The sequence below is a fragment of the Manis javanica genome, chromosome 6 (genome assembly GCF_040802235.1).
Source record: "Manis javanica isolate MJ-LG chromosome 6, MJ_LKY, whole genome shotgun sequence".
NCBI lineage: Eukaryota > Metazoa > Chordata > Mammalia > Pholidota > Manidae > Manis > Manis javanica.
This window is the reverse complement of record NC_133161.1, coordinates 135,737,832-135,764,592: the sequence shown is the minus strand read 5'-3', so window position 1 is coordinate 135,764,592 and position 26,761 is coordinate 135,737,832. Positions and strand designations below refer to the sequence as shown.

The window sequence follows — 26,761 nt, the reverse complement described above, 5'->3', positions numbered from 1 at the left end:
GGAAAAAGTCTGGAACAAATCCTCTTAAGTAAATACAAGCCCACCCCTGGAGGTTGTCGTTTGCTCTGCTGCAGGTTTTCTCTTGCACTACCACGTGCACAACCGACCACCACTGGACCAGCACATCCACTCACTCCTGCTGTACATTTTGTTCGGAGGAGGCTTCAGTGTTTTCTTGGAGGTGATCCTTCGGGACAACATTGTGCTGGAGCTTTTCCGAACCAGTCTCGTCATTCTTGAGGGCACCTGGTTCTGGCAGGTACTGGTTCGAATCAATTTGGATCTGTATGGATTAGAGAGTCCCACTAAGCATGTCCAACACCCTGAACAGGCTTAAGATGGCCCCTTTCCCTCCATGCTCACCCCATGACTTACGTGACTCCACCCATGAGGATCCTGCAGTGCAGTAATGAGCATTATCTGTGGTGTGTACATGACGAGCAGATGAACCCTTTCCTTCCCTGCCCTCCTCACTGGAGGATACATTTGCAGGCTCCACTTACTAAACTGTTCACTTGAAATGTGGACCCTTGAAATTTTGTTTTAAATACACCTAATGCTAAAACCAGAATTAACTTGGAGCAATGTTCCTATGCACAAAGGCCCTTCTATAGTTAACAGAGGTATGGGAAATACGAGGTGGTGGTGAATACATGAATGACTTTGGTAGCCACAGGAAGGAAGTTAGGTTGCATCTCAGGATGCATTAACGGAGGCCGATTCTCTGTGTAATCCACCAGATTGGGTTTGTGCTGTTCCCACCTTTTGGAGCCTCCGAATGGGACCAGAAGGATGATGCAAACATCATGTTCATCACCATGTGCTTCTGCTGGCACTACTTGACTGCCCTCTGCATTACAGCCATCAGCTACTCTCTTGTTTATTGGTATGACCGAGAGAACATAATTTTTGTCAATTTTCCTCCTAATCAACCCTCTGCCCCTGAAATTTATTACCCTGCATCATTTTTATTCCCAGTGGCCCACCTTTCATAACTAAGCAGTGCTAACTTCTACCACTTAAAGGGTTGCCAACTGTATGCCAAGTTCTGTGCAAGGTACCCCACCCCATAAACAAGGGCAAGAAGGCTTTGGGAAGTTAAAGGACCTGTCTGGTCACAAAACACTGTCAAATGCAGTTAAGACAGATCTTAAGCCTGTGGTGTGAAAGGAAAAATACTGAATTAGGCGTCAGTACTAGATTGCAGCCCCTGCTCTGTCCTGGGAGCATTGTGAACCCATCACTTCATCCCTGAATTTGCCCTGCCTGCTCCCTGGAGATACTGTGACAATCAGTTAACACACCATGGCAGCAAGTGCTCTCACAAGTGCTCTGTGTCCCAGGTACTCTCATAAGCACTTAAAGCATGTTATCCCATTTAATCCTCATCACTTTATGAAGGATGTACTGTAGTGTCTTACAGATGAGGAAACCAGAGCCTCCAAGACTGAGTATCTTGATCAAGGTCACCCAGTGAGTAAAGACAGAGGCCCAGCTCTAGCCACCAAGAGGGAGAGACTTGTAGCACATTGTATTACTAGTTCTATTGTAGCTGCCTATCTTTTTTTCCTAGCTCCTTCTTTCCCTATCCAAAGCAGATACACTTTACCCAGGAAGAGTTCCACGCAGACCAGAAGGAAGGGAACAAGGCTGCAGTTTCTTTTAGTTCAACCCTCTGGTCAATGAACCCACACACTGGAAAGCAGGAGACCCAGGCTTAGTCCTTGTTATGACACTAACTATTAATCAGGAGTGTCTGTATGTACCAATTGCTACCATTCAAAAAACCAGATATGTAGACAAGTAATAACAGTATTTGATATAGATATGTAAGAAAATAGAGTAGATGCCTTCATATCCTTGGGTGAGAGGAAAAGGGAAATTTGGGGGCTAATTTTTTCTTGCTATTTCTCTATTACAGCCTTTTGAGTCGGTCAAAGAGGCACAAAGGAGAAATCATTGGGATTCAGAAGCTAAAATCAGATCACACTTACCAGGCGGCCCTCCTGAGTGGCTCAGATGAGGAATGAGCAGAGGCCACCAGTCATGTCCGTTTGGCCACAAACAGCTTGAGTGCAAAGCTGTAATTCATCTCCGTCCTAATGCTTGTTTTGGTCTGCTCTCAAGGTTCTGTACATTTACTTGACTCATTCAATTGACTAAAGGCTGGGTTGGTGTTGTATCTGTCATAAAGAAAAATGAAGCCAGCCTTTGTGTCCCAGTGTGAAGAGAAATCAAGAGACTCACAGTTTCAGGATAGGAAATGGTCTCATGTATGAATCCAGCAGAACTGACTGCTTTGGATGACTTACTCCCTTTTCTCTCAAGAAAGCAGGTATTTCTTATCAGAAAGTAAGTGAATGACAGTGCCTTTATTTTAGAGACACAATTCTAACATGTATTTTTTAAAAGTAAAATAATTTGCAAGCTTTGGTGTTTCAAATATTACCTGTTAAACGTCTCATAATTAATCAAAATATTCCAGAGTACTGTACTACCTCAGTGGGTAAGTGATGAGGTTGGACCAAAGGTGACTTTTTTTTTTTAATCAGGAAACTATTAGTGGCCCAGCTGTGACCTAGAACTCAGATGTTTTGGCTCCTCTTACCCTACTAAGAGGATACTGACAGGAAATATGAATAGCGAGGTAGAGAAATGTGGAAAGCCTTGAATTTAGATACAACTGAAAGCAGAGGATAAGAATCCTGCAAAGACATGAATCTGGAAGTAGTAATATAAAGTCTTGATACTCTTTTTTGTCTTAGTTCTGGATCTGTTTTTTCTTCAAACTTCCTTCAACAAATATTTATTAAAAATCTACTTTGCAGCAGCACTGAAATGGTTGGACTGATAAATTAGGTGTTCAGCAAGGAATTCAGTCTGATGCAGAGATAAGCCAGCAGTTACACTCGACTGGCGTCATACGCGGTGAGCACAACTGCCAGGAGACACAGAGGGGAAGAGTAGGGAGTCTGCCTGTAGAAAGCACGGTCAGGCACAGAGCACAGTCTGAACGAAGGCAACGTAAGTGTGAAGGAGCATAGGGAGTCTGGAGTTCTATAAACTGGTGAAAAGTGGGGATGGAAAAATTTGAAAGGTGTTATAGACCAAACAGTACCATCCCTTTGTTTAGCATTTCCCATGGCCTTCAGAGAAGTTAACTATCCTCAGGTCACACATCCACTAAGTCATATAACCAGTCTTCAGGACTCAAAAGCCAGCTCATTTCCCCTCTGCCACTCACACAAATATGGTAGATCATTCATATGCAGCACTGTATGCTCTCTGGAAGAAACAAGATACTTAAGTGAAAGGTAACCATGGTTAGCCAGCATTTCACAGTTGAAGTCACATCTGAAGGATTAAGAATGAGCTCTCTGAAAAGCCTGACTTATAATTAGAAGAGAACCTGTGGGTCTCCTTTCAGGATCTGCCTTGGTCTGCCTGATGAGCAGGAACTGAACACTTCACTCAGCAAGTACTGCTGGACCTATTGTTGGCAGTTAATGTATATGTCCTCTCCTTAAGGACTGGAGGTGGGAAAAAGGAACCTATTCCCACTTTTACTTTCATGGTAAAGATTTTTAAAAGCAGGGGGCAGCGGGATGCAGTGGCAGGGTATTTAAAGGAAACGTATTTTCTCCAGTGTGAGGGTGTTGAGTTATGAATACTATGAAAATATTAAAATGTATTTAGATGCCCCATTCACAGTGTGGGTTGAGATCCCTTCCTGAAGTGATCAACCCTGACAAAACCATTCTTGGATGTGGTATTAAAGTATAGACCCATCACAATGCCATTCACCAAATCTAGTCTTAGAAACATGGTCTGAATAATTTTACAGAGGTTCAGAGGTTCAGCGGCTGCCACAGTTCTTCTGGAATTATTCCCCCAAAACATCCACCACAGCTACCACATGTCCACCAGAACCCAGAGGTCTGCATCCAAGGAACCATATTTGGTACAAATGCTGGTGATGTCACTTGAACAACTCCAGTGAGGGCTATCATGCTACAGTACCCCACTACAGGCTGGGCAGCGCTAAATTACACTTACCAGGGAGTCGGCCCTACATTGGCATCCTGTGTGGCCCTAACTATTCTCCCAGGGTGTAAATGTCTGTGGGCACCAAGGAAACAGGCAGGGGACTTCACAAAAGTGTAGGGTAGGGCTGGGGCTGAATGTCAGAGCCATTTCTATGAAATCATTTGTTAAGTAAATTGAGAAGGGGTTTGTTTTAAGCAGGAGTAAATACCTGAAATAGGGTCCCTAAAATTTCTACTTTTTTCTCATGCAGAAACTGTCACATGGACTTTCCATGTGAAATGACTCTAGGAAACAGTGACATGAAAATATCAAAGTATTACAACACATAGATGTACCTCCTATACTTAAGAGCCATTTTTTCCCCTTCATTGCAGCCTATCTCCTTTACGAATCTTACTTCTGTGCCAGTCCTCTCCTGCCCATCAAGTTTGACCTATCCCAGCCAATTCACCTCTGCTCCTTGGAGTCCAGGCTCACCACTCGTAACTGCACTGTCCCCAAGTCTTACTTACCGTGACATATCACGACCATCCTCCCCCTAGGGCAGCAGGAAGGGTACTTGACTTAGAAGACTGGGTTCACATCTCCATTCTCTTTAATTTCAACTCAGACACAGCACTTCCTCACAGTTAAAACAGGAATGAAAGTGTCCACAGACCTGCTTTAAGAATCAAATGAGATGTCTGGAAAAGCACCCTGCAGGCCAAGAGGCCACACTAACCTTCTCTCCTCCTTGGCAGCTTGCCCACTCACTCCACTTGTGCCCAGCCATGCCCTCTGAACCAGGCATCCCAACTCCACTTCCTCACCCAGGACCCACACAAGATCATCACTGCATTTCCAGATTCAAGGCCCATTTTTAATAATGTGGACACTTTCAAGAGAGAGAGGGAAACTCTGCCACTGCAGAAAAGCTTTGCCACCTGACCCCTGGTCCAATACAAGAGAAGCACATACTGCCAACACCAGTGCTTTCATCTCTTAGCACATTTTAAAATAGTGTTCTGAGCTCTGCCTGTAGCTTGATGGAGGCTAAGAAGAATGAAAGAGCTATACAACTCATTAAATGACTTGTAAATCCAGACTGACCTCTTCTGTGGGTGGTGCTGCCTCACAGGCACCCCCTTCTCTCCCTGCTCTCTCTACTCAGGAGCAGAAGTGAGCAAAGTTTTACTTAGAGGGCCACATAAGGAACAGTGTAGGCTTGAGAGCCACATGGTCTCTATGGCAACTCCTCAGTTCTGCCTTCTAACTGAAAGCAGCCACAAGTAAGGTATCAACGAATGGGTGTGGGCTGTGTTCCAATAAAATTTTATTTACAAAATCGGGTACCCAGCCCAAGGGCTGTGGTTTGCGGAATATACAATCTGAACCGCAATACAGTGTGTGCCGCAAAAGCAGCGCCTGCTGGCATCCACCTCCTCCACCCACTGGCTTAATAAGAACACAGCTGGCAAGTAAAATATGGACCATAAGTAAGATCCTGATACCCATCTTTAAGAGGCAGAGCCAAACTAATCCCATCTGTCCCACTCAGCTGCTCCATTACTATGTAGATCTCAAGTCAGCCACCAACTTACTAAGAATCTCACTATTTTCTTGCTCTGGTCAAAGAATAAGTAATCCGTTTAGAGGGGCTAAAGCCCAGGTACTTATTTGATGAGGATGTACAATAGATTCTTTAAAAAAATAAGTCACATAAAAATTTTTGGACACAAAATTCCTATCCAGACCACTACTCACAGAAGACCTAAAAAATACAATTCACTTATAGAACAAGGCTCATTCACTGTCTGCTCATTCATGTACTCCAACTGTAAGCCCTCCCTCGATGTCATGCTCTCAGGAAAGAACCTTGGTTTGTGTGACGCAACTCTTAATACAGAAACTTCTGGATCCACGAGGAACAGACCTGGAGCCATGGACTCTCCTCAGTGAGCTCCACTGTGCAGTGTGGTGGCAGAATCCAAGCCACTGTTGCCATCATCCCACTACTGGCCTTCCTTAGACAGGCTTAGAGTAATGATGCCCCTGCCCCCATTCCCTTCCTTTCAGCCAGAAAGGCAGACAGGCACGAGCTTTGATGGAAGCCATCTTTCCCACTCGGAATCACTGTTGTTCAGGTGTCTGTTTAGGAGATGGAGCTGTGGTCACGACAACAGTGGACACTGCTTTGGAGGAACCAGAAGCTGTTCCCTGTTGAAGATGGGAAGCAGGAACAGTCTGAATGCGCACCTGTTTGCAAACAGAGAATGCTGGTCAGCAGATTGCAAATGGGCTCCTCAGTTGAGAACTAACAGCAAAGGAAAGACAAAGAAGCCTGGTATGACCAGTGGTTTGCCTTAGACCTTACCTGTGTGGCCTGACCTTGTTGCTGAAGCTGCTGCAACTGCTGGGCAGTAAGGAAACTAACAGGCTTATTGCCAGCAATGAGCTTAGTACCCGCTGGCATGGTGGTGAGGATGATATTGCGGCCCAACCCACTGAGGCTGTGGAGGGAAAGCAGGAGTGAGGCATAATGGTAGGATGGCATGCTATCAGGCCATGTGTTCAAAGAAAACAGGGAGATCTGGTGCCCAGTGAAAATGCCAGCATTTGGCCTGAAACAGAAACCAGCTGAGACCACCTTTCTTTCAGCCTCTCTGCTTCCCATGATGTGAGAAAGAACAAACCCAAAGGTACCCAGGGCTTTGACAGAATGGCTCTGACATCCATTATCTTGTTCAGCAAGATTAATGGACAATGTTCCAGGGAGGGGTGTGCTGACAAGAAACCGTCCCCCAAAGCAGCTACCTGGCGACCCTGACAGACCTCTTCAGATTTCTTTCTTATTCCTGTTTCAGTCAGAGCCCCAAGAAGCCCAGGCTCCCAAGTAAGCCCTTATTCTCTGAACTGTCACCCTACAGGGTTCAAATGTTGACATGAGGCCTTCCCTAACACCCCCACTGGAATGGCACCTGAGCTGAGTCCCCTTACTTGCTTTTGCTCCAGAGTATGTATCATCACCCCACAGAATACTTTATTACTTCTCTGCCCACTCCACAATATAAGCTGGAAGACAGCATGGATTGGTCTGTTTTAATCATTGCTGTATCCCAGCACCTAGAACAATCCTAGGCACTCATTATTGTTGCACTAAAAAGAAGCTACCAGAGGAGAGCCCCAAAAAGACGAGCTGCCTTTCCACTGTGTGACAAGGCGCCACCCAGGAGCCCTGCCCACCCTCACCACAGCACTTACTTAGCTCCAAGGTTGCCTTTAATGATGGGGGCTGTGACCACACTTTTGCCCTTCATAGGCTGGCTAATCACAGACAGTGGAACTGTGATCCGTGTAGGCAGTTTCCCCTAAAAAGAAACAGCAGTGAGGCTTATGGGACAGAAGGAGATAAAACCATCAAGCATCACCCACAGGGCTCCCAGAGCTGAGGAGCAGGCACTGATGTTTTCACTCCCTGTGTTCTGCAGGGCCCCCATGTCCCTGAGCTGTGGGCCAGGCAACCCTCATGAAACTGCTAATATGCTGTAGTTAAGTGTTCAAAGTCTGTATTTCGGCATCGTCTCGTATGTTATCCTCTTTCATGTTACCTAAAGCAGCAGCAAGCACATAGAACTGCCATCATCAGGATCAAACTGTGCACCTACATCATGAAGGAAAGTGTATGTTCCCTAAAGCACAGCAACAGTCTGAGTCTCATTCTGGCCAAAAGAATAAGCTATTAGGAATAAACTCTACCCTTGGAGGGTGGGGTCTTACTCATCTGTGTACCCCCAGTAACTGGCACACATTAACTGTTTGAAGTAAACGAGAGGAGGGATAGAGGCTCTTAAGAGTTAATACAGTAAGCTCGTAACTACTGCTTCATTGGAATGCAGGCTCACTGGTGGGAAGTGCACAGCACGGCACACTCAATTAGCAACAGGTCACATTCTCTGGGTACTTTCCGTTTCTCCCAGAGATAAGAGAGGTTAGTTAAGGAATGCTAATGATAAACTCAACCAGGTGAAAAGTCCAACCCCAAAGCTAGTTAAGGCCTGAAAGGAACAGAAAAGCTGAAAAGGCCTGGGCCCCTGGGATTTCAGGATGGCTGAGATTAGGTCCCTGCATCACCTGTTTTCATGCCACTTGGTTTGTAGCCCGTGGCTGACAACATTTATATACAGTAAAATCTTGTATTTTAAATCTTATTTTTAAAAATTATTCAGGAAGGATGGTTGATAAGATGCCAAGAAAGGCACTGACATTTCCTGTGGGCAAGCTAGTCCTAAAGAAGCCAGGCGCCCACAAGTAGCAGTACATCACTGGTGCCCACACCAGACTCCATGGTTCACTCCCAAAATGTAGCCCATCAGAAAGCCCTGGAAGTGCCAACAGGCAACACAAGACTTCAAGATGGGGTCAGCAGGTAGACTTACATAAGGCTTTATTTTCTTCTTAAGATCACCTGAGTTGCTTAAAACATTTCAGATTACCAGTAAACCAACTGGAAGTGTCCCTTCACAAGCAGCCTAGCTAGCCGACTAGGGAGGGAAAAAGCACCCTTCAGTACTTCCTGACCCACTGGATGCTCTCTGGTTGTATTTATCCAGACTGATTACTAACAAGAGAGATGTGTTTGGATGCTACCTTTCTGCATTAGGAGGAGGATTCAGGAGCAACAGCGATGGGTCAAGTAAGCGCTGTTTCCCTGCCTCCTTATTTTAACTTCTATGATAGAAGAACCTAAACAAACACTTCCTTTTAAGTCACACTATATTGAAGGGTTTGCTGGCTGGTTGATTATACTATGTCCTTCCTCATCCATCACTCTGGCTTTTATCTGAATGATGACTATGTAGCTTGCTCAGAAAACTAAATTATGCTTTATACTGTCTATAAGTATCCCACTATACAGAAAACAGTGCTCCTTATCTGGAGACTGGAGAATAAACACACATGTCCCCAGAAATGCAGCTAAGGTGACATGGGCAATTTGGTTTGTGATAAATGTAGTATTTCTAGTTAGTAGGGAAAGAATACACTAGTCAGTGATGTTGGAATAATGTGAAAAATGTAAAATGGTATCTCTGCCACATGACAGTGACAAAACTATATTTCAAATAGATAATCAATTATACTTTTAAAACTCTGAAAATATTAATGAAAATGAAGGCTATTATCTTTAAAATGTCAGGGTTAAGAAAAGCCTAAGACGCAAAAGCTAGGAACCATAAAATAAAATGTTGGTAGATCTAATCAGATAAAATACCTTTAGAGCAAAAGGCTCCATATGCCAAGGTTAAAAAATGACAGACTGGAAGAAAGTTTTCTACACATACAAAAAGCTAATGCCCAGAAGATATAAAGGGCCACCTCAAATAACATGAAGAAGCCAAATACCCCAGAAGAAAACCGGCAAAAAAGATTTATTCACCACTGGAGAGCACACACAAATCTCCATATGAATGGATGCTAAGATTACTGAAGCCAGAGAAATGAAACAGGGAAAGAACTGTAACACAGGGATACTGGGAAGACCCACATAAAGTTAAAGATGTACTGTGCTATCCAGCACTGGCTCGGTGTGGGGGAAACGGGACTTGCTGGGGGGAGTGTAAGCTGGCATGGCCTTTTTGGCAGCACAACTGGAGTATCAAAACTTTCAGTATACCTCCCTGACCCAGGCCAGGAACATCCACCAGGAACACACACGTGTGCATACACACGTTCACTGGGCACTGGCTTTCAACAGCGCGTATGTATGCCCGAACAGAGAAGCACAGTGCCCTGTGGATGACCACGGTCTTGGCAAAAAGTCACTATCTGGAGGACGTAGAAAGGTCCTCAAGACATATTTTAAATAAATAAACCAAATCACAGAACAATGTATATAGATTAAGGTCCTCTCTTATAAGGATTCTTTTTTTTTTTTTAACTGTGTGTATATAGATGAAAATGCTCAGGAAAAAGACTGGAAGGATAAATGCCAAAATACCAACAGTAATTAGTCCTCATGAAGAGAGAATTACAGGGTGGTGAAAGAAATTGTCTATTTTACTCTAGGTACTTCTATGCAGTTTTAACTTTTTATAAGAATGTATGCATGTACTGCACTTTCAAAACTTCATTTCAAAATTAAAGAATTCTTTGGCAAATAAGCATTTTTGGGTGACACGAAGTGATACAGACAGGGCTTCCAATTTGTTCCTAAAAAAAGAGAAGTTTCCTGGCTCTTAGGGAGCTTTACCAAGTCTCCTAAGCAGAAAGGACTTTCTTCAGCACTCAAGTACTCACAGCCTGAGACGTGGAAACAACTGTTGTGCTCACAGGGACCTGCCGCACAGTTGGGGCCCCGGTCCCAAGGCTGATGGGGGTGCTTGCAGCCCCAGAAGCCACGGCCACGGTCTTGGACACAGCAGCATTCATACTGGGCAGAGACACCGCTGAAGAATGGACAGTCCCAGACCCACTGGCCACAGAGGACGCTTGCTTGGCATGGGCTGCAACGGTAATAGTCTGGCCTGCTTTGGGAGGCATCACACCCAGGCCCTGCACAATGCGGATCGTGGCAGCAGGTTTCGCTTCTGAAGAGGCCACCGTGTTTTTCCCCTTTTGGTCGGCCACACTCACACCAAGAGCTGGCATTAAGCGAAAAGCTGAACTTGAGGCTTCGGTTGTTTTGAGGTCAGGAGCCACTTTGACCACGGTGGTGCCTGCAGGAGTGGGTGCAGGGGTGCCGGCTGAGCTGGCCGCAGTGGGGCCATCGGCCGCATGGGCTGTAGCCGAGGTGACGTGGAAGGTAGCGGAGATGCCTTTGCCCCCAGGGCCGCTCCCTGGCCCAAAGAGGTCCTGCGTCAGTTTGACCGTGGTGACTTGGGACTTGGCCAATGTGGCCATCATGTCCGGAGTGATTCGCAGAACTGTCTGGCCTTTGGCATCTGTGGTGATGGAGGAGGGTGGCAGACGCAAAACATCCTTACCCTGGATACGGAAGTTAGCAGCTGTGAGTGGCATGCTGTTGCTCGTCTGGGGCTTCACCCCCAGTTGCCCTGTGATTGCTACCTGCATGAGGAAGAAACAGCACTGACAACGGGATTCACAGACTGGGTATGCCGTGTAATGAGGTAAACCTCCATTTCTTGGGTATGTGTATTTCACATATTTTCCTAACTTTAAATTTTGAAAAATAGTAAATGTTCACAGAAGTAGAGAATAGTATAATAAATCCATGTATCTGTCATTGAGCTTCAAAAATAATCACTTTGCCAATCTTTTTTTCTCTCTCTTTCACCATCTTTTGGGGGGAGGTGGTGAGAGGGGAGTTGGAATATTTTAAAGAAAACCAATACACAGTTGACCCTTCCACAAAACGGGTTTGAACAGCATTGGGTTTCCCTGTATGAGGATTTTTTTTCAGTAAATATATTGAAAAACTTTTTGGATTTACAATAATTCGAAAAAAGTTTCTTTTCTCTAGCTTATGGTAAGAACATAAAACAGAATACACAGTAACACAGCAAATGTGTTAATCAACTGTTTGTGTTATCAATAAGGCTTCAGTCAGCAGTAGACTGTTAGTAGTTTAGTTTTTGGGGAGTCAGTAGTTACACGTGGATTTTCCACCTCATAGAGTTTGGTGCCTGCAACCCAAGTTGTTCAAGGGTCAACTATACATCATTTTGGCAATCAATACTTCTGTACACATCTTTAACCTAGAAAAGGACTTCTTAAATTAAAAAAAAAAAATTACCTATAATATTACCTGAGAGCATATTAATCACATTTCCTCAACTGTCTCAGAAAGGTCTGTTAATAGTTACATCAACCTTCACTTTGAGAGCAGTACAATGTCATGGAGCTTAAAAGCCTGGGCCTAGAGCCTGACTTCCTGGGTTCACACACCAACTCCTCTAAGGCCAATCTTTCCCACGTAGTAGACACAGCCCTTCTAGCCTCAGGGTCTTTCTCTGTTGCATGAGCAATTCTCCCCTCTTTACTGGACCACTGCCATCAGAATGCAAACATGCTGTAACACTTCCCACCCTAAAAAGCAGCAAACCCTGTTCTCCTCCACAGCTCCCTCTCCTGCTCCAGCCCAGTCCTCTGCAGTCATCAAAAGCAAAACTGCTCTAAAAATTACTTATATTCACTGTCTCCACTTCCTCACCTTACATTCTCTTTTGAACTCAACCAATCCCAAATAGCCACCAAACTGGCAGGCCACCAGGCACCCACATTATTTCTGTCTGTTGAGTGATCAATTCTAAGGCCCACGCACACACACTCTCTCACCCCAATGTAGGTGCTGACTTCATGAGCACACTTTTCTCTGTTATAGAATCTCCACACCTCAGTGTTTCCTTCTGTCAGTAAATGACATCATGCTGCACTCAGTCAAATGCCATGGCGTCATTCTCCACTCCCTTCTCTCAGACCCTACGATTAAACCACAGGAAAACCACACCAGCTCCACTTCAACCCTGTACTGAGAATCCCAGCACTTCCCACGGACACAGCACACCTCACAAGGAGTCAGCATCATCTCTCACCTGACTGCGGCCAACTGCCTCTGAACAGGTTTACTCTCCCCATCATGTCCATTCAATGAGGCAGCCAGCAGTTTCTTTAAATGTCAACTCGATCAAGTCATTCTGGCTTGCTATCTTTCAATGGCTCCCACTTCATTTAAGTTATTAAATCAGAGTCCCACAAGATTTAACCATTGGCAACCTCACCTCCTAACACTTTCACATTCATTCACAAGGCTTCAGCCACAATAGCTTTCCTGTTATTTCTCACTCAGGCATTTTCACTGCCTATCCCTATGCCTGGAAGGCTCTATCTCCAGATAAACTTAACAGGCACTCTCTTCCCTCACTCATCTCTAATGCCATCTCCTCAGAACAGCCCTCCCTGATCACCCTGGTTGACAGGCACACTGCCACTCTACCCCCTCCCGATTACTGATGCTCACAGCTCTTATTGTACTTGACCTCAAAGGGTGTGTCTGTCCCCTAGCTCTATGAGAACATGAACTCCACAAAGGCAAGGACTTGGTCTGTGTAATATACCAGGAAGCCCTCAATACTTTGGAAAGTGCCTGGCACACAAAAAGCACTCAGTAAGTATCTGTTTAATGAAAAAAATGTTACTTTATCATTTGGCTTCCATGTCTTCATCTGTGAAATGGGGATAACACAAGTACCTACCCTGTGGTGTTAGGATTATTTAATATCTATAAAATGTTCTGCACAGTGCAGACACATGGTAAGCACCCATCAGTATTCATTGCTATTTTGCCTAATAATTCCTTGAAGTTCAATGATTATCAATGCATATTCACAATTAAGAAAGTAAAAATGTCTTCTACCTTTACTAGTGCTAAACTGAAACACCAATAATAAGTTATACCATAGGATTTTAACTAAATAAGTTCACGGAGAATCTACTCCAAATCCAGAAGCTCAGCTACTAAATGCTGAATAATTATATGGAAAGAAAAACAGAAGAAATCTCTTTAGCATCTGTAAAGCTTGAGCTGCCCTTGCTAGGAACTCATACTTGAAATATCCATGAACTAAAGACCAAAGGTCACAAATCACTCAGACTCCACTGTCCTCTGCTTTCGGACAAAGGCGTCAGATCCACTGAAAACATTTCCGCCTACCTGCTTGATAATATTCTGTCCTGTGACATTCTGAATGACGGCAGCTGTGGAGGCACTTGGGGCAGAGGTGCCAGGAGAACTCGTGGCTGGCTTGCTCACAGGGCTGGCTGTGGCAGGGAGGCTTGTCACCGTGAGCCCTGCCTGCCCAGGTCCAGGTCGCTGCACAGTGGCTGCCGCAGTCTGAGCTTTGACTGGAACCGTGGCCACTGCTGTCTGGTTCAGAGTGCGAAGCCGAGAGTTTGGTTAGGCACTGACCCTGCAGACAAGCTCGCCACCACCTGGGAAGCACTCTGCTATGAGCACCACTGATCAAACATGCTTAAGCTCCCTGCTCCCTGAATGGACACTGTAAAGTTCTTCCATTTGTGTAGAACATCTAAATTTCAGAATGCTTTCACATTTAACATCACACTTTATTCCTACACACTGGGGACAAGTACTGTACCCCTTTCACAGTAAGGGAAACTGAGGCAGAAGACAAAACTCTTCTCTAAAATTACACAACCAGTTAGTGGCACAGTCAAACTAAAGGCACAATGGAAGGAGCCTGAAATTTAGCATCAAAGGTCTGGATTTATGTCCTACCTCTACGAGAATCCTGATGTTACAATCCTAGGTAAACATTGAACTTCTCAGAAGTTCTGATTCTCAGCATGTAAAATACAACTTATAAAAATGCTTATCCAACTTTGCACATTAAATGAGCTGCTGTGATAAACATCATCATCAGTAGCAATACTCTAGACTCCTCGGTCCTTACCCAGAATGCCCACTGGACTCACTGGGCCATGTTGGGTCTGCTCCCCATTTACCTGGGGCATGACTTTGGTCTGTGTAACAGTAGCTGGAACACGAATCTGTGGTCCTGCTGGCATCTGTGGCCCTGCTGGCATCTGTGGCAGTGTCTGTGTTGGCCCTGCTGACTGCTGAGTAACAGCAGGAAGGGAAGGCTGGGCCACCACCCGCACCTGGGGTAGTCCAGCCGAGCCAGAGTGGCTCACAACACGGGCAGCAGCCTGAGAACTTGGAGGAGTCTGGCTGGAAGCTGGGGAAAGCATTGTTCCCAACTGTGGTATTGTGGGTGAAGACACCAGAAGAACACTAGAGGGAAAACCGTTGGGGCAGACAAAAAAACAAAAACTCAGAACACGCATACAAAAGGAACTTGGAGGGAGAAAGCTGGAGCAGGAATAGAAACTTACCCCGAGCTTGACTTAGCTGGTTCTGAGGCAGTAGTGGGGCCACTTTTGTTCACTGATGGTATAGGTGGAGGGGAGATTGGTGTGGCAGGCAGCGCTGGAGTGGTGGGGGTCACAGGTGTGACTGGGGTGGGTGGCATGCTGGAGTCACTGAGGCTCATCTGGCTCTGCTCAGAAGGGCCGCTGCTGAGAACCTTTACTGAGCTCTCCTTGCTGCTGGACTTCTGCGGGCCGAAGATAGAGAGAAATTCATGTGCAGACATAACAAAGGCCCACTAAGGGCAGGCACGGCCCCCACAATCCCTGACACACTGCTCAGGGAAGGCCTGGCTGTTGTCATCCCCAAAAACCTTTAAGGCAGGTGCTCTCAGGAAGTCGCTTACCACCTTGGACGGGGGCTTGGGTTTTTGCTGAAGGGCTTTCCTGGCTTTTGCTGCAGCTGCTTGTGCTTGGTGAATTCGCTCTACGAAAAAGAGTTGTAAGCTTCAGCACAAGTTTAACCTCAGCACAGTAATGCAGGTGCTTTCATTAAGAGTCAAGGCCTTGCTAGAGGGCCAAGTCCTGCCTCTAAAATCCTGTTGGGCCTGACTGCCAAGGAAAAGAATAATGGAATTGGAGTACAAAGGCAGAAGCGTCCCTGGTCTAGCTGGACACATGCCCAGAGGTCTCATACCAAACTCTTCCTCGCTTCGGTCACGATGCAGGTAGATCCACAGTTTGCATCCAATGTCATACTTCACACATGGGTCCTTCTCATAATGCAGCCGATCCAGGGCACCACTCACCACTGTATTCACCTAAGAAACAGAACAAAGCAGTAAAGGACGAGTCAGACTCAGACACCAGGAAGGCCCCTGGATGCAGGTCACAGCTGATGGATACATCACAGCACAGCCTGGAAGTTGCACTCAAAACTAACTCAGTCTAACACTTGGCAAAACAAGAAGGCCTGTCAGATTCCAGAGTAAGTGAGTTGCCCTCACCTGAAGGAGACAGTGAACTAAGAAGCTTTTGGAGGAACTAAAAAGAAAGTCTGGAGTCAAATTCATGCCTCACTAACAGCAAGGGTCTCAGATCAGTGTTTGCATTTCGGGATATACTTCATTGCTCTCTAATTTCATTTTTTTTAAATGTATGCTATAATATTTTATATTTCCTTCTAAGTTTCTGAAACCCATTCTGGAACAAAACAAAAATAATCTCCTCTCCATCCTACCTGAGTGCTGGTGACGTCTGGTGCAAGAAACTGGGAGTCCTTTAGCAATTCACAGATCTCTGCCCGAGTGCCTTCTCCATTTGGTAGCCGAGCTGCAGCATCCCGAACTGGTGACATGAGAAAATGCAAAGTCCAGGAGTCATGCAGGGCTCTGCTGAGGAACACTGTCCCACTACCTGCTTAGGCTTGTCTACCTTTCTCAGGCTCGGCGTCAGGTAGACACTGTCCTCTGGGGCAGTTTCCTACACACTCTTCACACTCTTCACACTTTTGGCCAAGACTGAAGGTCTATGACACCTTATAATTCAGTGGGTCCAGGAACTTCAGTGGGAAAAAAATAATATCTTTAACTGAAATTTAGCATTTCCTTCAATTATGAACAGGTAACAAACCATATATTGGCAATGCAGTGACACTGGAACAAAAATAAGATTATTTTCATTATTATCACTGCTGCAGACAGTTCCTCACTATTTGGAAATTACAGGGGCTCTAAGACTTGCTGCTGTCTTGTCATTTAATATAACAGACACATATATCTGCATCATAAATTTGTTTTAATATTTTGGTAACTATTTCAAGTAACTATTTTAATGGTTTCTTTTTAACTCTATTCATTTTTTTTTTTATGCATTTAAAAACATAATTCTGAGAAGGGGTTCACAGGTTTCACCAGCCTGCTGAAGACATTCATGGCACAAAAAAAAGCTTAAAAACCTCATGTTCATAGTCTGGAGAAGGCAAATTCCCTATACTTAAACTGTGAACAATTCCTGAATGAAAATAATGTGAGCCCAGATGTGAAGGAAGAAATGGATTCCTGGCATTAATCTCTGGGGCTAGAACTCCCCTTCATGTCCCAAATCCAAAGCTTCATAAAGCTACACCTGACTGTCAAAACAGGGGGCAGGGTGGGGAATTTTAATTAGAGAAAAAAGGATCCCTGACAGTAGAGAGATAGCACATACCAAGAGACAGGATGGTGACATAGGCAGGCCGGTCTGAGCGCAGCAGGGAGTGCTCCCGAGCCTTGTTGAGTGAGGTCTCCTTGTCAAACACACCCTTGACAGGCCCCACTACAGACTCAAAGCCATGCATGCGAAAGGTGAACGCCTTATGGGGTTGGCTGTATCTGTAACGCTCCTACAGAGACAAAAGGGATGAGCTCCTAAGTCAGAATTTGCGGGATTCTCTCTAGAGCTCCCATACAAAGAGGGATCAACCTGGAGATATTAAAACAAGAAGAAGCAGTGATTCCACTAGGAATACTGGCCAACCATAGTAGGAAAAGGATGGTCTCCAAAACCCTAGTCACTAACAAGGTAAATATAAATATATTTTGCTATCTGGAGAAAAGGTCATCAAAACTTTTCTCAATCCCTTTCCTCACACCATTTCCACCCCCAACAAACAATCCCAACCAACAGAATATCTAAGGTTAATGGTGTGAGTGTCCTCCACAAATGTGGACTCAGGATTGTGCCTGGAGCATCTCTCTGCATGGCCTCATCAATGCAGAGCTTGCTCTAGCTCTTTCTTACCTGCTCCTGAAAAGCCCGCTTCTCCTCCCCTGTGCTAGGCCGTACCACATAGTCAGTTCTTCTGGAACATAAAGAAGTTTGTGTTCATCACCCCTTCTCAAGCACACAGAACCATTCCCTTTGTAAAGTGAACCCTTTATTGGTGCTCTATTCTTGCAAAGGCCAAAAGTTCACTTTCTAGCTCCTACCAAGTAACTTCTGTTGGTATTTCCAAAATTACTTGATTTTTAGGAATCAAGAAAAGTACTGAATAAGTGGGAAAGAGACTGGTGTTTTTACATACTGATTTCAGTCTCGTTGCTAAGCCCAATCTAATGGCAACAAAAAATTCAGCCTTAGAGGAACAAAGAACTTCAAATCTGTAAGATGACAAGGGTGGTTTTTCTGCTTCCTAGGGAAAGTACCAAGAATGATTTCAACCCCCCATTACATAAGGTAAAATGTTTCTGCCACATTCCACATGGCCCTCTGTGCCGCTGTTCATGAATCTAACTAAAGAAATATACCATAGCTTTAAATCAGTAAAATACTTAGGAATATGTTTAACCAAGGAGGTAAAAGATCTGTACACTAAACAGTAGTACAAGCCTTTGATTAAAGAAACTGAAGAAGAAACAAATAAATGGAAAGATATCCTCTGTTCGTGGATTGGAAGAAAACTGTGAAGATGTTCACATTAGCCAAAGTCATATAAAGAGTCAATGCAATACCTATTAAAATCCCAGTGGCATTTTCAGACACAAAAATGCTAGAAATGCTACTTTATAATCAATAATTCCCCTACAGCCTAATCCTCTGGCATGGTACCTAGATCAGTGGACTTCTGGGGTCTCTAAAGACCATCACAGCTCTAACATAGTCAGAATTATCAGCAAAACCATGGCAGTACCTTATACTACAGTTTCAAAAGACAACACCCACCATCAGACATTATACTCACACCCGAGGAACAGGTATTGTGGCATCTGAACTGTCTTCATTTTCTTGCTGGAGAAAAGGAAAACATTAACAGGTAAATGGACTAAAGAATTTTGGTTAATTTAAGAGCTCTGGAAATCCAGTAACAAAAGATCTGGCAATCCTTAAAAAACATACCTTACAAAAGGCCTGGTCTTTGGTTTCTAGCCAAAGTTGGAAGAGTACAGCTAATTCCTTCTCATTATCTTGGGAATGGCCTAGAAAAAGAACAAAGTAGCAAAAAAATACCAGTAATAAAATGACCTAAGGTGTTCCTCAGACCACTTCTGCTCATTTGCTGTATGTACCATACGCCAGGCAGAGAACCTATCAGGACTTACAGCAACAGTTCTTCACACCTACTATCCCCTCAGCCTGTATAATGGCCTTCCATTCACCGTCTGCCTAGACCACCACTCTTGGGTGTACCCTAATTAAATCAACCATTTGACAGATATTTTCTGAGTAGCCACTGTGTGTCAGGCACTGGATGAGAGGCTAGGGTTATTCAGTAAATTCTGTGAACTCACGAAAATTCATGGAGTCAAGTAAGGAAAGAGCACATACTAAATAAAATCTAAAAGTGGCAGCTGTCACAAAGGATGTTATGAAAACTCACTCTAGGAAAGTTATCCTATCCTTGGGGGTTCAGAAAAGGCTTCTTCTGGCTGGTGGGGGCACAAAGACATGCTACATGCTGGCAGAGCAATAAGCTCTAAGGCAGGAGAAAAGTTTGCCACCTGACCGGCCTAGAAAGGGAGGAGCGCTCTCCCGCTGTGCCCTCCTCCCTACCACACGGCAGCACTTAACAGGATAGTACCCGTCCCTGCCCAGACTAGAAGCCACAGGGACCAACACTGCCTCCTTCTGTATGAAGCATGCAGCCCCCCAGGACCTCTCTCCCGACAGACTGCAGAGGTGACACTTGCCAAGACTCCTGTGTTCATGGTCCCTGCATGGAACGCCCATCCCCAGAAGGCTCCCACTGCTTATCCGCCCTTCGGCTCCTCTTACGCCTGCTCTCCTTGCAGAAGGCCAGTCCACATGCAGCAGGCAATTCCCTGACAGCCCCTGCTGTGAACTGTGCCTCTGCCTGCCCACTCCTCCACCTGGTAGTGTGTTCCCTCACAGCCTCCTCCGGCAAGGCTGAGCTCCTCCTCCTGCCTAAGCTCCTCCTCCAGACTATTTCTCCCCGGCTCTTCTGGGAAATCAAAATAAAACAAAAGCCTGGTCTCTGTGGCTCTTACTATCTCACTGTCCCCTGCCCCTCACAGCTACCACCCAGCGCTCCCCATCACAGAGCGCTCGCCCACACTGCTTCTCACAGTCCACTTCCTGCCATCCTGCTGGGTAACTGCCATCTCCACACAGATGCTCCACCAGATACCCTAACCCCACAGTGACTTCCCTGCCCTCCACCTCAGCCACTTATTCCCACAGCCACAACTGGACTTTTGTTATTACCTAAAGCTGCTCCATCTTTAAAAATGCCTAATCCCATGTTTCTCAACCCTTGCTGCACATAATAATCACCTGACAACTTTTAAAAACGCCAAGGCTTGGGGAGAACCAAGATGGCGGCGTGAGTAGAGCAGCAGAAATCTCCTTCCAAAACCACATATATTTTTTAAAATACAACAAATACAACCAATCCTAAAAGAGAGACCAGAAGATACAGCCAGACCACATCCACACCTGCGAGAACCCAGCACCTCATGAAGGGGGTAAGATACAAGCCGCAGCTTGGTGGGAACCAAGCGCCCCTCACCCCAGCTCCCAGCGGGAGGAGAGGAGTCGGAGCAGGGAGGGAGAGGGAGCCCAGGACTGCTGAACACCCAGCCCCAGGATTCCGCACCAGAGCGCAGACACAGTGCATGCGTGGGGTGCTGGAAACTAGGGTAACAGGACAGTAAGACCTGTGAGCGGGTCCCCACAGCCGGAACACACGGGACAAAGAAAAGCGAGTGCTTTTTGAAAGTCTTAAAGGGACACAGACTCCACAGCTGGACGGAAGTGCCCTGGGACACTTAGCCCAGCAGCTGGGAATCCTGGGGAACTCTGGGTGCCCAAACCCCCACAGCGCAGGTCGGAGGCCCCTCACCACCATAAACAGCCTCCCGCCTGTTCCCCATCGGACGTGGCTCCGCCATATTGGAGAAGCAGCCTGAGGCAGGCCACGCCCACAGCAACTGCAGAGCTAAATAAACTCCATAGCTGCAGGGCAAGATCAGAAGCCCCATCTGCACGCAGCTGCCCAGCACAAGCCGCTAGAGGCCGCTGTTCTCCCAGGAGAGGAAGGCCACAAACTGGCAAGAAGGGACTTTCTCTTCCCCAACACACATGCCAGCTCCCTACAAATATATCTATCGCCATGAAAAGGCAGAAGAAATTGATACAGACCAAGATCACAGAGGCAAACCCTGAGGAGATAAACCTAACCAGTCTTTCTGAAAAAGAATTAAAAATAAAGCTCATAACCATACTGATGGAGATGCAGAGAAATATGCAAGAGCTAAGGGATGATGTCCAGAAGGAGATTACAGAAATGAAACAATCTCTGGAAGGATTTATAAAAGGAATGGATAAGATGCAAGAGGCCACTGATGGAACAGAAACCAGAGAACAGGAACGCATAGAAGCTGACGCAGAGAGAGATAAAAGGATCTCCAGGAATGAAACAACACTAAGAGAACTGTGTGACCAATCCAAAAGGAACAATATCCACATTATAGGGGTACCAGAAGAAGAAGAGAGAGAAAGGGATAGAAAGTGTATTTGAAGAAATAATTGCTGAAAACTTCCCCAAACTGGGGGAGGAAATAATTGATCAGACCAGGGAAGTGTACAGAACTCCCAAAGGAAAGGACCCAAGGAGGACAACACCAAGACACATAATAATTAAAATGGCAAAGATCAAGGACAAGGACAGAGTTTTAAAGGCAGCCAGAGAGAGGAAAAAGGTCACCTACAAAGGAAAACCCATCAGGCTATTATCAGACTTCTCAACAGAAACCTTACAGGCCAGAAGAGAATGGCATGATATATTTAATGCAATGAAACAGAAGGGCCTTGAACCAAGGATACTGTATCCAGCACGATTATCATTTAAATATTAAGGAGGGATTAAACAATTCCCAGAGAAGCAAAAGTTGAGGGAATTTGCCTCCCACAAACCACCTCTACAGGGTATTTTAGAGGGACTGCTCTAGATGGAAGCACTCCTAAGGCTAAATAGATGTCACCAGAGAAAATAAAATCACAGCAAAAAAAGCAGACCAACCAAATACTAACTAAAGGCAAAAAATAAAATCAACTACCCACAAAAGCAGTTGAAGGAAGCACAAAAGAGCACAGAATAAAACAACCAACATATAAAGAACAGAGGAGGAGGAATAAGTAGGGAGAAAAACAAAGAATGACCAGACAGTGTTTAAAATAACTCAATAAGCGAGTTAAGTTAGACAGTAAGATACTAAAGAAGCTAACCTTGAACCTTTGGTAACCACGAATCTAAAGCCTGCAATGGCAATAAGTACATATCTTTCAATAATCACCCTAAATGTAAATGGGCTGAATGCACCAATCAAAAGACACAGAGTAATAGAATGGATAAAAGAGCAAGACCCATCTCTATGCTGCTTACAAGAGACTCACCTCAAACCCAAAGGCTATAGGAACAAAGAAAGACTGAAGGAACAAAACAGCAGCAGAATCATAGAACCTAAGAATGGACTAACAGTTACCAAAGGGAAAGGGACTGGGGAGAAAGGGAGAGAAGGCAGGGATAAGGGTAGGGAAAAAGAAAGAGAACATTACAATTAGCATGTATAATGTGGGGGAGGGGGGGGCATGGGGAGGGCTGTGCAACACAGAGAAAACAGGTAGTGATTCTATAACATCTTACTACGATGATGGACAGTACTGTAATGGGGTTTGTGGGGGGGATTTGGTGAAGGGGGGACCATAGTAAACATAATATTCTTCATGTAATTGTAGATTAATGACAACAAAATTAATTAATTAATTAAAAAAAAAAAGAATACACACAACAGTTCTATCCAGTAAGTTTGTTGTCTTATATGGGTGCAGTTTGTGGTATCCCAAAACAATTCCAATAGTAACATCAAAGATCGCTGCACTGATCACAGATCACCAAGAAAAATACAGTAATAATGAAAAAGTTTGAAATGCTGAGAGAATTCCCAAAGTGGGACACAAAGACATGGAGTAAATAAATGCTGTTGGAAAATGGCATGCTGGACGTGACACAGGGTTGCCGCAGACCTTCAGGATATAAAAAATGTGGTATCTTTGAAGCACAATAAAGAGAAGCATAATAAAACAAGGTAAAAAAAAAAAATACCAAGGCTTGGGCCCTACCCAGACCATCAGAACCTCTCTGGGTAAGGCCTAGGCACTTTTAAAAGGTTCCCCAACCGATCACAGAACAAGGCCAGGGCTGAGAGCATTTACACTAACCCAGCCATTCTGTGCCCACCCATTTTGGCCAGTCACCTAGACGTCTTCCTTGTTTGTTGAACTACTCCCACCATGACATCACTCTGACTCAACAGGACTGCTGTCACCTTGCTCCTCAGGTCCCCTCTGCCCCCTCCCCATTCAGTTCAGAGTCCAGCATTTCAATGGCCCTCTTACCAACAGTTATACCTAATACCTCTGCACTTCTACCTGTGTGCCATTCCAGTCTAGCAAAACTCAAATTCTCAGCTATCCATTCTCCATGCTTCAGCTCAGACAGCTGAGGGCTACCAGAGAAAAACACACAAAATGGTAAAGAATACCGCTGTAAATGAATGGTGAGCAGCCTCTGCAGGCCATCTGCCCTGCCTGACAATCTCATGCTGCCCGGTCAAGCTAGCTTCCCATGCTCCATGCTACCTACTTCCTCACCCTCACCTCCCTCCCCACCCACGGAGACCTCACCTTGCTCACCTCCTACTGTACACAAAAGCCCTAAGACCAAACTCCCTCAAACTTCCCACACTAAAACCTACAAGCCTAATACAGTGTATCCATGGGTACATTAAGAGTCAGCAAACTGGCCCCATTTTTGTAAACAAAGTTTTATGGGAACACAGCCACACCCTTTCATTTACACAGTCTCTGGCTGCTCTGCACCAGAAGGGCAGACTTGAGTAGCTGCAACAGAAGCATCTGGCCCACAAGCTTAAAATAACCTGTTTATCTGGCCCTATAAGGTTTGATACTCCTGACGTGAGTATCCCATGACAGCCGTTTTCAAGCCCCCAGCCTGTCGGGTGTCAGAAACAGCATTGCATCAGCTATCATAGGCTGCCTTCAGCTCACCTCCATCATTGACTCTTGTCAATATGGAATCACTCTTACAAGGAATTCACCATTTCTTCGTGTCCACAAATCCACAGCCTTTACATTACTAAACCTTTCAGTAACAATAAAGCTAAGGCCCACTCCCTACTTCTCGACTCTCGCATTCCTTGGCTTCCAAGATTCAACTATCTCATGGTTTCTTCTTGACTCTACAGTCACTTCCTCTCTGCTCTCCCACTCAGCCTCCCAACCTAGGAGCTTCTCAAGGCTTAAGTCCTAGGCCCTCTTTTCTCTTCACTTAACACTTTTTCCCTAGGCCTTGGGCTTTGCTTACTGTGCATATGCAATAACTCTCCACCCTGATTCTCTGACCTGGATTCTAAACCCATCTATCCTACTGCCTGTTCAACGTGTGCACTTAACTACCTCAAAGGCAGCTCAAACTCAGCACGTCCAAAACTGAACTCATGATCTGCACCCTGACCCAAGTCTAGATGTCTAGCTATCTACCTCAATGAAGGCACCTTCATCTACCAGGAACAAGTCTAGCAGGAGCAATGCCTGACAATACTCTTATTTCACTCCCAAATCTAGTCCATAACTGAGTCCTGGGGCTTTCACCACCTAAAACTTTCTCAAATTTATCTTTCTTTCTAGGTCCAGAGTGTCTTCATCTCTGCACAGGCTTATATGGTCTCTCTGACCTGAACTTGCCTGGCACCACGGCCCACACTGTTTTCTTCACCCAGATGCTCTTCTCCCCACCTGCCTAGTTCCTTCCTGATCATCATTACTATCTCTGCTCAGATATTCCTTCCTCAGGAAGGTTCTCCCCAGCTCCACATTATACCACAGCCTCTTTATGTAAGTTTCTATCCTTTCTGCTACTTGTCCCTTGAAGAATATGTAAGTTTATTTCATTTCAATGAATATTTGTTCCCCAAACAAATCTTAAACCCCATGAGGTGAGCAGGTTAACTTGCAAACTAATATATCCCCAAGCACCTAACACAGTGCCTGACACTAAGAAGCTGCAGGAATGTTAGGAATGAGTGAATCTACTCCTTTCACAACCTTCTCTTCAACTCTCTCTCTATGGACCATTGATAAAGAGAAAGGTCTGTGAATTTCAGCAAGAAATCAACACTGAATTTTCCTCTTACCACTACCAGCAGGTAATAGTCATCACATCACCTCAGACATGTCACTACAACTTACACAGTAACCAGGACTCATAAATTTAAGTATCCTATTCCTTAGAAATAGCTTTTTCAGGGCTGCCCAACATCCTACGCACACTATCCTTAACAGCAAAGCCCACTTTTAGGAAAGAAAAACAACTATATCATTTTAAGTTAATCTGAACCCATGGGTATGGTTACACAAGTGTTGATGCTATTGTAAATACTCTAGTATTTAAATCTAGCCAGTACTGGGGTATGTTATATAGAAGGGCCATTCACTTTAGCTTCAGTGAGCCAAATCCAACTGGAGGTTGGGGGAGGGTGAAAGTACAACAGAGGACCTGATGGACTCTTTCACTGAAAAATATTGCCTTTTTCAACATTCTAAGGGATTGTACTGACTGGAAGGCAGGAAGAAATTAAGAATAATATCTGTGTTATGGGCAGGTAATATGAGTTACTTACCAAGCAACTTCCACTGTTGGGTTTTCTCTTTGAATTCAACAAATGGAGAGAAACTGGAAGGCACAGCTGTAAGAAATGGATCACATACAGAAGTCCCACAGGTCAGAGAGAATGCTAAACTCAGGATAACTGACAGCCCTGGACTCTGAGGTTACTGTGAATGTTTCATGGTGTATCAAGAGAGCAGATGCATCCGAGGCATGGTATTATTATGCAACTCCGTAATGAATTTAATCAGTAAAGCTGCAGTCTACTATGAGAATTAATTATACAAAGGGAAAAAATAATAATGACCCTACAGAAAAAAGCACCTTACCACGGCTTTCTCCAGCAAGATACTGCAGGGCTGGTAACACCAACTCTGCCCAGTTGGGGGCCGCAGAGAACCAGCTATTGAGGGAGCTGGCTGGAGATGACTGCCAATCCAAAACTCGCTCCTCTAGCTGAGGGAAAGTAAAGGCAGAACCCAGTTAGACTTCTACTCTACACCAGCAATTCTACATATAAGCCTGAGCTAGCTGGAGTAGATCTGTCCAATTTACCCAAGTCATAAGGCAAGTTAGCTGCAGAGCTTTGGGAAGAAGCCAGATTGCTGCTTCTCAAGCTATAGACCATTCAAGATTTCTACAATGTGAACACGTTGATGTACACCTGACTTTTCCAAAACTTACCATAGGAAGACTAGCCTGCCCCTCTAGCAACAAGATCTCTAGTAGAAGAGAGAAGAAGCTGGAAGATATTTCATTGATTCCAAGGCAAGGTTTGAGGTCTTCAAGAGGCCTGATAAGGGAGGAAAAATAAAAGAACTACCAAAAGACCAAAATCACATTGTTTTAGGTCCCCCAAGTCTCCTAACAGTCATAAAAAAGTTCAATAAAGGACCACCCTATACCCTCTCCCCAACAGGACCCCTGGAATTCAGGGCTAACAGATTCAACACAAACCAGCTCACATCACACACTAGCACTGGGTACACCCCTCAACTTGACCCTTTTCCCCTGCTCACTTACTCCTCCTTGATAGCAGGGACTGCCAGCGGAGAGGGAGCCTGAGCAAGAGCTGGGACCCCCTCAGTACTGCTTAAGGGCTCAGCCAAATCCTCTGCCTCAGATTTGATCATTTTTATTTTCTTCTTCTTCTTTTCCTCTTTCTCTTTCACCTTTTTTTTAAGGACAGCCAAGTCATACAGGGCTGTG

The 26,761-nt window shown here is 44.9% G+C and overlaps 2 protein-coding genes across 6 annotated transcripts in view; one reads left to right on the top strand and one right to left on the bottom strand.

The window, feature by feature from the left end:
* Window positions 1-2,833, top strand: part of TMEM45B (transmembrane protein 45B) — a 28,052-nt gene extending 25,219 nt beyond the window's left edge. Inside the window, exons 4-6 of the mRNA XM_017679982.3 lie at window positions 75-259; window positions 741-886; window positions 1,922-2,833. Of these exons, the coding sequence (XP_017535471.1) occupies window positions 75-259; window positions 741-886; window positions 1,922-2,030 (440 nt within the window). The 3' untranslated portion in view covers window positions 2,031-2,833. The remainder of the gene's footprint in view (window positions 1-74; window positions 260-740; window positions 887-1,921) is intronic.
* Window positions 2,834-5,341: 2,508 nt separating this feature from the next.
* NFRKB (nuclear factor related to kappaB binding protein) overlaps window positions 5,342-26,761 on the bottom strand; it is a 35,176-nt gene continuing 13,756 nt past the window's right edge. For all 5 annotated transcript variants that reach the window (XM_073239484.1, XM_017679978.3, XM_017679979.3 and 2 more), the window contains 18 exons: window positions 26,576-26,756; window positions 26,237-26,345; window positions 25,882-26,008; window positions 25,566-25,631; window positions 18,745-18,824; window positions 18,590-18,636; window positions 17,650-17,710; window positions 17,077-17,251; window positions 16,109-16,215; window positions 15,566-15,689; window positions 15,276-15,355; window positions 14,896-15,116; window positions 14,506-14,794; window positions 13,694-13,906; window positions 10,321-11,088; window positions 7,288-7,394; window positions 6,401-6,536; window positions 5,342-6,282 (listed from right to left, as the gene is read on the bottom strand). In XM_073239484.1, the coding sequence (XP_073095585.1) occupies window positions 6,157-6,282; window positions 6,401-6,536; window positions 7,288-7,394; window positions 10,321-11,088; window positions 13,694-13,906; window positions 14,506-14,794; window positions 14,896-15,116; window positions 15,276-15,355; window positions 15,566-15,689; window positions 16,109-16,215; window positions 17,077-17,251; window positions 17,650-17,710; window positions 18,590-18,636; window positions 18,745-18,824; window positions 25,566-25,631; window positions 25,882-26,008; window positions 26,237-26,345; window positions 26,576-26,756 (3,017 nt within the window). In that variant the 3' untranslated portion in view covers window positions 5,342-6,156. The remainder of the gene's footprint in view (window positions 6,283-6,400; window positions 6,537-7,287; window positions 7,395-10,320; window positions 11,089-13,693; window positions 13,907-14,505; window positions 14,795-14,895; window positions 15,117-15,275; window positions 15,356-15,565; window positions 15,690-16,108; window positions 16,216-17,076; window positions 17,252-17,649; window positions 17,711-18,589; window positions 18,637-18,744; window positions 18,825-25,565; window positions 25,632-25,881; window positions 26,009-26,236; window positions 26,346-26,575; window positions 26,757-26,761) is intronic.